The sequence below is a fragment of the Arachis hypogaea genome, chromosome 16, assembly GCF_003086295.3.
Source record: "Arachis hypogaea cultivar Tifrunner chromosome 16, arahy.Tifrunner.gnm2.J5K5, whole genome shotgun sequence".
Classification (NCBI taxonomy): Eukaryota; Viridiplantae; Streptophyta; class Magnoliopsida; order Fabales; family Fabaceae; genus Arachis; species Arachis hypogaea.
Genome location: NC_092051.1, coordinates 26,763,763 through 26,775,901, shown reverse-complemented (window position 1 = coordinate 26,775,901; position 12,139 = coordinate 26,763,763). Strand labels below are relative to the sequence as shown.

The 12,139-nt window shown below is 39.1% G+C and overlaps 1 protein-coding gene and 1 pseudogene across 4 annotated transcripts; one reads left to right on the top strand and one right to left on the bottom strand.

Moving 5' to 3' along the window:
- The first annotated feature begins 916 nt into the window (after window positions 1-916).
- LOC112758703 (protein BONZAI 1-like) lies at window positions 917-6,206 on the top strand (annotated as a pseudogene).
- Window positions 6,207-6,419: 213 nt separating this feature from the next.
- LOC112758702 (magnesium transporter MRS2-3) lies at window positions 6,420-11,872 on the bottom strand. 4 transcript variants are annotated; one of them, XM_025807420.3, is made up of 5 exons: window positions 11,397-11,872; window positions 10,794-10,841; window positions 7,706-8,716; window positions 7,404-7,620; window positions 6,420-7,010 (listed from the first exon to the last, which is right to left on the bottom strand). In XM_025807420.3, the coding sequence occupies exons 3-5, from the start codon at window positions 8,647-8,649 to the stop codon at window positions 6,723-6,725; spliced, it is 1,449 nt and encodes a 482-aa protein (XP_025663205.1). In that variant the 5' UTR covers window positions 8,650-8,716; window positions 10,794-10,841; window positions 11,397-11,872; the 3' UTR covers window positions 6,420-6,722. The 4 variants fall into 4 exon arrangements, with proteins under 4 accessions (XP_025663205.1, XP_025663207.1, XP_025663206.1 ...); XM_025807422.3 differs by having other exon boundaries at window positions 7,706-8,713; XM_025807421.3 differs by lacking the exon at window positions 10,794-10,841 and having other exon boundaries at window positions 7,706-8,713; window positions 11,397-11,871.
- Between the last annotated feature and the right edge of the window lie 267 nt (window positions 11,873-12,139).

The window sequence follows — 12,139 nt, the reverse complement described above, 5'->3', positions numbered from 1 at the left end:
ATGACATCTATTAGAACAACAATGTGCAATAATTAGAAATTAATTAACAACTTCCAAAACGCCTCATTTTAACATTTTAGACCATGCATGAGGTGATCAGTAATCCAAATCATCATTAACCATAACCAAGTTCAGAAAAAAAAAAATGGACCAACACAAGCTAACGAAGCACTAAGATCAGATAGCGACACTAACCTTAGTAGCGCCGTCAGTTCCTCCGTCTGCAGCACCGTCAACTCCTCCCTGTTGGAAGTCTCTGTCAGCTTGCTTGGAGGGAGACGTTTCGGTCTCTTAGGGTTTCTTCGTAATTTTCAGGAGAGAACGAGGGTGATGTATGGTGATGGGGGTGTGCACAAGGGGGAGAATGGAATTTCACCCCAAACGAGCAAAATGATGCCAAGCAAAACGACGTCGCTTTGCTGAGTCTGCAGGGGCTTATTTGTCCACATGCTTACAGAGCAATCCACGTTTGATGATCCAACGCCACGTCACGGACTGCACGTTACACCTCAGCGTTTTCCGTCGACTTTGAACGGAGAAACCAACTCAAAGACTAATTGGTATCACAGAGTAAATGGATAAGGGCCGATTTGATAATTTATAAACGTTAGGAAGCGGATAGTCAATTTTCAAAATGGACAGGGACCGAAAAGGGTATTTACTCTTAAATTTAACAAAAGTGCTGGCCCTAGTACTCCTCGGCTATATATTCTATATTTCATTTAATTAAGCTCCATTTGAATGTTACATACTTAGTTGCACGGACAACTCTCTAGGTCTTCATCATCTTTCAAAAGAGCAAAGAGAGCGACAAAAAGATAGGAATCAGTGGAAATGAAAATATGAAGCCTTTTACTAATAATTTGAAGTCTTCGCTTGTGAAAATTCTTATTCTTTTCCAAGGAAGGTAAAGCAGACATAAATAACAAAACCGCGTTTTGGTGCCCCCACAGCTTTATATAATGTAAAGTCCAAAGCGAGCACTGCCACTGAGGAGTGAGGAAGGGTTCTGGAAATAATGGAGGAAGAAGCTAACAAAGTTCATAGATATTTATTTGATTGGCAACTAACAAAGTAGATAAACAAGGAACAGCAACAGGATTAGGATTATTCCATTCATTCATTGTTCAATTCAATTTCAGTCTCCGATGGGTAACTGCTTCTCCGACGTCTCCGGTGGCCGCGCTGCCATCGGGGGAACTGCCCGAGGCCTCCTCAACGCCATCGACGCTCCCAACGACGCTGTCGACAACTTCCTCAGGTCCCGTGGCTACCCGGCCTCTTCTCTCAGATCGAGGTTCCTCACTCTCTTCCGCTTCTTTACCTTCCACCACTCCTACTCTTACCTAACTAACTTCTCTTATGGTAACGTTTTTGTCGTTTTGTTGGCAGCTGTCGTTTTCTGCTTCCGGCTTGCGTGATCGAGATGTTCTCTCTAAGGTTCGTCGTTTCGAGCATCAATCGTCGTTTATATCTTTGTTCTGTTATTTCTTTCAGCTTCAGTTTCCTGTAGTTCAGTTGATGAATGTCAATTTCAGTGTTGCAAGACCAGAATTATCTCTTGTTTTCTGCAACGAGCTCGTGATTTTTTTTAAAAAAAAATAAAGCAAAACAAACAAACAAACCACGAAATTATTGCAAATCCATAATTTATTTTAGGCAATTGTGCAGGACTATTTGATTATGGTGACGTTGCATTGAAACTACATATATTTTATAATGAAAATCGGGCCAGGCCATTGTTATTTCATTCTGGTTTTGGATTGTTATCTTTTCCTGCAAAATTGTTGTGATGGTAAATACGGTCACCATTGACTGTTTGTGTGGCTGTTATTTGCTGTAGAGTGATCCAATGATGGTTCTTTATACAAGAGGGAAACATGGAGCACTTGAGGAAATCGGCCGTACTGAAGTAGTTCTGAATTCTTTGCAAGTTAAATGCTTATATTTATACTTCTAACAAGGCACACTAGCATTTTGTTTTTTCACTAGGAATCATTCTGTAAAATATTTTTTATCACAGGTTTCGAGTGTACGACATTGATACTCAGTTTCACAATTTGGATGTGAAGGTATAGTGTTTACCTTGGAGACTCTTGAAGTCACCCTTTTTCCTGTAACTTTAAGTTCAAGTGGCTATTTAATAAAGATAATTTTACATGTTATATTCTAAAGTGTAACCCTTTCTTAATAGGATTGTGAATTTTACTGTTTTGTGACTTCTTTATGATTCTATGCATACAACTGAACCTGCTTAAGTTTTTTCTTTATTGGTTGACATTCTGCACAATCTTTTCATAAGGTTGTGAAACAACATATTCCTAGTTATTTCCAAAACTATACATTAATTTGCTATGTGGAACTTTTTACTTTCTCTTTCATTAGATGTGATAACAAGTTAAAGCATAAAAGTCCATATTTGTAAGTTTTGATTGACTTATACAGATGCTTAAGCTAGAAGAGAAACAATTTCTAGGTGAGGCAACTTGTGCATTATCGGAGGTAATGTGGAAATCTTTCAGGCTATTGTGGCTGTTCAAGTTTTTGTGGTCTGATATCTGACAAGTAAATAAAAATTTCATTATACTCTCAGTTAAGCTGTATCTTCATGGCTTCTCACTATCTCACATTTATTACTTTTTCCCCCAAATCCCAATATATGCTGTTTGAAAGTGCTTACCATCTCAGTCTTTGAGTTAATAGCTTACTAGGTAACTGCCAAGCATATTGAAAAGTTTTTCAGAAAAGACGAGCATTTCATAATGCATACTCAAATTATGATGCACTAGCACCTTATTCATTTCTGAAAATAAATTATCTTCCCAAGAACTCTTCCCATCAACAGTGACAGTATGGCATCTGCAGATAATTATAAAGTCTGATCGATCGTTGGCATTAGAGCTACATAGAGAAGATCCTATCAGATCTATGCATTCCCAAAATTGCAGGAAGCTCTTGGTGCATGCCGAGGAATGTGTTGGCTCAAAGACTACAGTAGAGATGATATTTAGGTGCTCAGATTTGGAAAATAGGGATCTCTTCTCAAAAAGTGTATGTCTTAGTTTTTCCTTTTCTTGTTAGGTGTTATATGGAAAGCCAATTATTATATAAAATAAGACATGGTTTTGTTTTGTCTTGTAGGATCCTTTTTTGATAATATCAAAAGTTGTGGAAGGTGGTACCCATATTCCAATTTGTAAAACAGAAGTTATAAAGAATGATCTCAGCCCACAGTGGAAGCCAGTGTTCTTAAACATTCAACAAGTAGGAGGCAAGGTACAAGGATCACCCTCTTAATTTATTCTTTCCGTAAAACTATAGAAGTATGGAAATATGGCCATGTTTTATGAGATTATATATGGAATAATATGTTGAACTTCATGATTTAGACACAGTGGAAGCTCTCTCATTTTTTCGTTTTTATTATATACAGGACAATCCTTTGATACTAGTGTTATAACTTCAATACCAATGGCAAACATGATTTGATAGGGTAATTGACAGTTACTTTTTAATTTCCTTCCTCTGTTTGTTCCTTTGTCTATCAATATACTTTCTAGGCTGAAATGCTTCTTTGTTTTATCAGAAAAGTGCAAAAGTCTTTGGCAGAGTTGGAGAAGCTTCATGCTAGTGGTCAAGGAGGAACTTTATTTTTGCCTACTGGCGGTGGTCATAATTCTCATAACAAGGTTTTATTATAAAGTTTATTTGTGTCATGAATCCTTCTTTCTTTCTCTAAAAAGTATAAAACATATTTTTCTATAATACAGGTATTAAAGAGCCGGGTATATCTGGACAAATTTTCTGAAAGTGTCCAATATAGTTTCCTTGATTACATGTCTGCGGGTTTTGAATTGAACTTCATGGTGGCCATTGATTTTACAGGTACAGCTCATATCCTCAAATGAAGTGTACCTTATTATTTTCTAGATTTCTGTAGTTGTCAACATGAGGGGCCTTAGATATACCTGGATGACAAAGGTTTATGCATTCTTAATCAAATATAACTAACCTCCTGGTTTATCAGCTTCAAATGGGAATCCACGTCTTCCAGATTCTTCAGGACGGCCAAATGCATACCAGAAGGTGAGAACTGAGAAGTGATCTTTAGTTTGAATCATTTGTTCTTCCAGCTATCCTTGTCTTGAACTTGTCACAACTTTATTTCTAGGCAATTGTTGAGGTTGGAGAGGTGCTACAGTTTTCTGATTCAGACAAACGATTTCCTTCATGGGGATTTGGTGCCCGACCAATTGATGGTCCTGTTTCCCATTGTTTTAACCTCAATGGAAGCAGTCACTAACTCACTATTTTGAGGTAGATATGCTACACCTGTTCTTGCTTGTTTTCACTTATCATAAAATAGTTCATCATGATTGAAGTTCTGTGTTTAACAGGTGGAAGGGATCCAAGGAATTATGATGGCATACACAAGTGCCCTGCTTAATGTTTCTGTTGCGGGACCAACTCTTTTTGGACCTGTCATAAGCAATGCTGCACTTACTGCCAGCCAATCTGTAGCAACTGGTGCAAGAAAGTATTTTGTTTTGTTAATTATCACAGTAAGAAATAAGAATTAGAACTTTTTTATTTCTCTCTAGAACTATGTAGCTGCAATTTACTCTTCCTGTAGTCTTTTTTCTTCCATGTCTCTTTCCGACATGCGCCTTGATTCAGCCATATAATCATAGCAGAGCTAATCACTCTATATCTGTGTTGCATATGAGAAAAAATTCTTCTTTGTCGTGACTTCTAAGCCTGTGATGATTTTTTGCATCATCTTGCTTTTCCACTGCTGATGCTGACATTTAATTGACATCACTAGGAAGGAGTGGTGACAGATCTCCAAGAAACAATAGATGCCCTTGTTAAAGCCTCTGACCTACCATTATCAATCCTTATCGTTGGAGTTGGAGGAGCTGATTTCAAAGAAATGGAGGTATGAAAACATCTCGGCTTTTTATACATAACTGTTCCTCATGGGAACTGTGTGATCAGTATACCACAACTGGTTTTTTTTAGTTTTGCTACTCCTTTGAATAGATTTTAGATGCTGACAAGGGGGAGAGACTCGAAAGTTCATTCGGACATGTTGCTTAACGAGATATAGTCCAGTTTGTTCCATTTCGAGATGTTCAAAGTAGGTATCAGTTTGCATATTATGATGTAACTCCATCCTATTGCCTTCTAACTCAAAAAATCTTTGCAATCTTCCCATTGCAGGTGGAGAAATTTCAGTAGTTCAAGCACTTCTAGCAGAATTACCTACTCAATTTTTATCGTACATGAGAAACAGGAATATCCAACCGACTCTCTAAGGCATGTAAAGAACCACCATTTTCAAACTACATAGTAAAACGTTCTATCCATTGATTGTTGTGCCATTTCAAGGCCCTCGCAGTATATTAAATTGAAATTTGGCTAAAGGGTGCAAACTCGCGCTTTGGCTGAATGCTCATTTAATTGAAGGTGAAGAAGGGCTTGCTAGCCAATTGCATTTATCTAAGATTGGTATCTGTCTGAGCGAGCTTTATGGGTAGGATTTCCTTTCCTTCTTCTTGTACTCATGCTTTGTGGGTTTTGTGGCAGGTTCGTTCAGAACTACAAATTGGAGTTTGTTTTCTTCAAGCTCTGGGGAAAATTTTAGTCGTTCAGTGAACGTTGAAATCCAATAAGTGAAAATATTTGTGAATTGATACTTTGATGCAAGTTAGATCATTGATGTCTTTAGATGGAAATTGATTATATCCATGAAGTTAGTAAAGGTTACTAGATGGAAATTTTAAATTTGTCATAAAAAACAGGTGGGAGGGTGGACACAAGAATATGATGGACTCACCTTTGTAGCAATAAGGGGAGCAGGACATGAAGTTCCTTTGCATAGACCAAAACTTGCTCTTTCACTCTTCAAATCCTTCATGGCTGGAACCTCCATGCCCACTCTTCAGCTTGTCAGTGACTCCTAAAAGATGCATCTCGAATGTAGTGCCTCTTGGAATGATCATTTGGCAATTTATTTTCATTTTTCTAACTAGGGATTTCTTATCCAATGAATAACTTCTCATACCACTTATACAGATGTATACCCTTATTTATCCCTAGAAATCAAGAGACTGTAATTTTTGTGTATGTGATCTTTGAAGTCAAGCAAATCTCATCATTGTAACAAGATCAATAAAATATACATGCTTTGAGATTTATAAAAATGTTAACAATTAATATTTTGTTATTCAATGATCAACGATTAATAACATCTTTATTCATGTTTAATTTGTTTAAAATTTGGCAATTGATCAAAGTAAAGTAGGTAAACTATCAAAGAGCCAAATGTAACTGCCCCATAATTAGGTACTGAAAATGAAAATTAACTCGATATTCTCTTCCAATTTAAAGCTCAGGTAACAGCCATGAACCCCTCATTGTTCTTTCTCAAGCGTTTCTCAATTTATTTCACAATGAAAATGAATAAGTCTATGTACAGATCCCAAATAACTGGCATGTTTCTACCCTAATGACCTTTCTTTCGATCTAGTATAATATTTCCACAGAATATTGCGCAAAACGAATAAAATAGTTGAAGATCACAAATAGAAGTAGCAGCAGGTAATGTGGTAATGTAACAATGTTGCACTGTATTATTAGAATTTCAGGTGGATAAAAAAGGAGTGATTTTTGTATTGCATAACATTTCTTCTATGTGTGCACATAAACAGGGCGTGCAGCTACTCGAGCAAGCGTTTGTACTTGCACCAGGCAATGGCAACCACATACAAGAAAATGGTTCCAGCAGCACTGCCCCCAACAGTCCAGAAGAACTCTCCATTCCCGGTAATATTTGAATCAAATAGCTCAATATGAATGTTCATGCCGAAAATACCAGCGACAACGACAAAGGCACTCACTACCAGAGTTGCTGTGGTTAACATGACTCCCATTTGGAGCAGATGATTCTGTTTGTCATCCAGCATTATGTTGATGTAGTCCTCTGTGTCGTCCACGTATTCCCTTAGCTTCAACAGGATCACCACAACAAAACAACATCAAAACCAATCTTATCGTTAAGGTAACATGTAAATCACAAGAAGCTCACCAGACCAGAAATATGTTGGTTAAAATTTGTTTTAAGCATTTTCTTTGAAAAGACCATAGCCTAAAACTACCAAGGCACAATATTTGCCTCTATTACCCAAAAAGAGAAATTGTCCCTAAGATTTTGAATCTCTAACATGTTTGGATCTTTTGCAAGCAATAACAAGCGAAATCCTCAATTAGAAAGAAACCAGACAAGCGTCACAATAATTCTTGGAAACGGGAATTAGTTGCTTATAAAACACAAGATTAAAAGTGTAAATGGTAGTTATAGGCAACGGAAAAGGGCATGACAAAGAAATGAAAAGGCATACAGTAGAGAGCTTGTTGAGTGTGCCATCGATTTGCACAAAATATGCTTCCAAGAGCATCTCAAGCTCCTCCACATCAAGATGCTTAGTTGTGGTACTGTAGGTAGTGCTAGCACGGCTGTCCCTGCTAACTCCCACTAATAACCTGTCATCATCATGTTGATTATCGTCATCGCTTGCAGCAGCTCCACCCTCTTCCAGTGATATTTCAGGAGGAATGCTGCTAATTGGAGAATTAGAATCAGTAAAGCAGTACTAACTAACAAGATTCAAGGCAAACAGAAAAGATTTACATGTACACGTGCCTGTCATCGACATCAAGCTGATTATGGTGGTCATTGTCAACATCATCATCATTTATAGAGGAGGCAGAAGAACTGTGGAGCTGTTGTAACTTGTCGGTGAGATACATCTCAGCCATATCGTCGTCGTCATCGAGCAAGTGTTCTAACTCATCCCTTACCTTCTGAACGCGACCAGTGATGGCAACAAGTCGGCTCTTAATTTGACGAACCCGTTCCAAATTGAGAGTACTGATCTTGGAAGTGAGCTTGTCCAAGGCAGGGTGGGCCTCCTGTTCCAGGGTTTTTGCCTCGTTCTCTAACACACTGCACGCAGCCTCCAGGCAGGCCTCCAGTGCCACAAACTCGAACGGCAGGATCTTCATGCCATCACCGTTCTGAATACCATTCTGCTTCGATTGGGCTTTCACTTGCTCCCCAACGGGATCGAGATCTTCATCTTCATCCTGTCCCTCTCTTGATTGCCCTTCTTCCGAGTCGTACACTTTGCTCAGCTTGAAATCATCCGAAGCCGCAGCTGCCGCAGCAGCTCCCTGGACTTGGTGGTGCCGGAGGATCCTCGAGTGGAGCTCCTCCACGAAAGGGGTCACGGAGGGGTCGCGGGAGTTGAGGAGGAGGACCTCGTGGGCGGTGATGATGGCCTTGATGTGCTCGAGGTTGATCACGATGGCCCTCTCACGGCCTAGCACGGTCGAGGGGTAGGACAGGAGGGGGTCGAGGATACGGAGGTCGCGGGCGGGGAGACCTGTGCGCCGCATGATGGCGTGCTTGCCGGCCTCCACAACCTGCTTCTGACCACTGGAATCGAGAAGCAGCCACGCCCTCACCCCGGTCCCCTTCTTCCTGTTTATCGGATTCGGAGCAACCGGAACCCCAATCCCATCCATCATCCCTGCCGCCGCTGCCGGAACCGGAGGCGGACCCTGACCCTGACCCCGAATATTCATCAGTTCGATTCCCTCCTTCACTTAATCAATTATTCAATTCTTGCCTTGTATTAATTGTATTCACCTGCTGAAACGATGTGGCTACATTAGGGGTAGAACCGAAACAACCGGTGGTTCAACCGAAAAAACCGTTTTAGAATAAAATAATAAATAAATTATAAATAAACATCCTAAAATATAATTATAATCTAATATAAATCTTAAAATATCTTCGAAATTTAAAACAATACATAAAATATCATCAACCAAATTCATATGATCTTATCAAAATACATACTCAAAAGTTAAATAATAAAGAGAATATCTAAACATTAAATACCAACATAAAGATTTATCAATCATCAAATGCATTGTTATCAAGAGAATTAGAATTGGCAGTATCATTCGAATTAGGAGGATTAGGATTGGCAAGCAAGTTATTGTTCACAGATGCATTGTTCTCAGCAATTGCTTCTTGATTAATACTATCATCCATAACTGAATAATAAATCATTCACAAAATTAAAAACAGCAGTAGCACAGCCAGCACCAAACAGGACATTCAGCAACAAAACCACCATTACCAACAGCATTCAGCATTCAACAACAAAAACACCATTACCAACAGCATTCAGCAACAAACAGGGCATTCAGCAACAAAAATTAGCATTCAGCAACAAAGTGTCATCAATCAAATCCATATGATCTTATCAAAATACAATCTCAGAAGTTAAATAGTAAAAAGAAATATCTAAATATTAAAAACCAACATGAAGATTTATCAATCATCAAAATCCGTAAATTAGAAGAACCTTGTGACTGACTATTATTCGAACTAGGTGGATTAGGATTAGCAGAATCATTTGAATTAGGAGGATTGGCAAATGAATTATTACTCAAACAGGCATTATCAACAACTGCTTCTTGATTAATACTTCCATCCATAACTAAAATCAATAAATCATAATCCAAATTAAAAACAGCAACAGAACGGCCAGAAATCAAATAATCATCCATAAGACCATAGAACAGAATCAGTAACAAATCCATTACTCAATTTCAGAAACAAAACCATTACTCAATTTCAGAATCAGTAACAAAAGCACATATTAGAATAGAATCAGTAACATATCAGAAATCAATCACTAACTTCAGAGTTCAGATTCACAAATCCCTAATTTCAGAAATTAAATATTCGAGTAATTTGAAATTTCAGAGTTCAGACCACTAATCTTTGACCGAGAGAAAGACAACGCCGACGAGACGAGAAGGACGGCGACGGCGAGATGAGAAGGACGACGACGGCGAGACCACGGCTTGCAGCTCGAACTCGAGCAAGAAGACGACGCGACTACGTGCTGAGCTAGGGGTTTCGGTCTCGGACAGGGGGAAGGAGGAGGCGCCTCCGACCGACGGCAGCGGCGGATCCGTGGAAGAGGCTAGGCTTTTGGGTTGGGGGCTAGGGCTGTGGCTGGGGAGGGAGAGGGAGACATTGTTTGAAGTGTTACTGGGGCTAGGGCTAGCACGAACGAGTTTGGGGGGAGGGGTGAAGTGTGAGTGTGTGACTCGTGCGTGCGGTTTGGCCGTTTTCAGGTTCCCTTTGTTTTTTACTTTTTTTCAAGGTTCTGAAAACCGGACCGGTCATTGAACCGCTCTAGCCACTAGTTCACTGATTTACTGGTCCAACCGGTCTAATCATAGTTCAACCGAAAAACCGTTTTATAATAAAATAATAGATAAATTATAAATAAACATTCTAAAATATAATTATAGTTTAATATAAATTTTAAAATCTCTTCTAAATTTAAAATATTACATAAAATGTCATCATCCAAAGCCAGCCATATGATCTTATCAAAATACAGATACTTTAGTGAATAAACATAGGCAAACAACTCTACCACAATCAACAAAAGGTAAAAAGGAAGAGAGAACAGAGAGACAAACATCATATATCACACATTCATATATACAACAATTGACAAGTAGAGACACAAACTACATAAACAAATTGGAAGCTTGCTGGAAATGGCATTATCAAAACTGCAGTGTCGAGTCTGCAATCTCCCAATCTAAAAACATGAGAAAGTACCTATGAAAGTTCTCAATTACAATTGTTACCAAATAGAAACCAAAATAAAAATGGGTCAAAAAATGCAACTTACCCATTTTTAATCCTAAGCTTCCCTGTATTTCCTATCATGATCACCAACCTAAAAAATATCAACCATTTGACAAAAAATTCATAGTTTAGTAACAGTTTTCTATTAGCATCTATGTTGGGCCTGGTAACAAGATAAATTCACAGCTTAGATATTCTGAACACATGAAAATACATGGATTGTGTAGATCATATGACCAATATGATTTCTTTCTTGATTTTTTGTAAAGTGGGTTCTGTTAACAATTTAATCATCAATCCTCAATTTAATTAACAAGATTAACAAGATTTTCAATTTAAGCAAGAAGCAGTGAGCAATGGGCAACAACAGAGTCATCAATCATCATCAATCACAGGTTCACAAGAACCCACGGCAAATTATTCAATAATTATTCAACTCAGTAACAAGTAACAACAACAAAGTTCACAGCTTAACTAACAATAATTATTCAACAAAGTTCACAGTTCACAGTAACAAAAAATTAATCAATTATAGTTAAAAATTATTAAAAATGCAAAGCATATTCAATAATCATGCAAGGATTTCTGATCAAAGCATAAAAAAAAATAAAAAAAACGAAGAACAAATGAGCTCTGAGTCACTGACCTTCGATCGCTGAGGAGGACGGATGGCGACAGACGACGGCGACAAGATGACGGCCGCCGAGCACGAGGAAGAAGCAGCGCGCCTGCGACGGGGACTGCGAACAGATCGAGGACTTGGAGAACTCCCCTGACTGCGATGCACGAAGACTCGAGAAGACAAACCCCTGACTGCGACAGATGGCGACAGACAACGGCGACAAGACGACGGCCACCGAGCTCGGGGGAGAAACGGCGCGCCTGCGACTTGTGACTGCGAACAGATTGAAGACTTGGAAGAAACTCCCCTGATTGCGACGCACGAAGACTCGAGGAGACAAGCCCCTGACTTCGACGGACGGCGGCAAAGACAGCTCCTCCTTGCGGCGGTGGTGGCGGCGGTGGTTTTTCCCTTGGTTGAGGCTGGGCGTGTTTGCTCGATGGAATAAGGAAGGAGATGGATAAGAGTATAAGACGCGTTTTGGCTTCTTTGATTTTCCCTTAAGCGCAAAACTGTGTCGTTTTGTTCAAACCGGCCAGTTCCGGTTCCAGTTCGACTGGCCGGTTCTCGGCCAGTTTAGCGGTTTATGGCCGGTTTTGTAATTTTCGGTTTGAGACATCAAACCGAATCGTTATTATTGCCGGTTTGTGATTAAATCGGTTGGACCGGTCGGTTCGGTTCGATTTTCAGAACCATACTTTTTTGTTTTAAATGGCAAAACGGCGTCGTTTTCTAAGAACCGGCCGATTTCTGATCCAATCCAACCG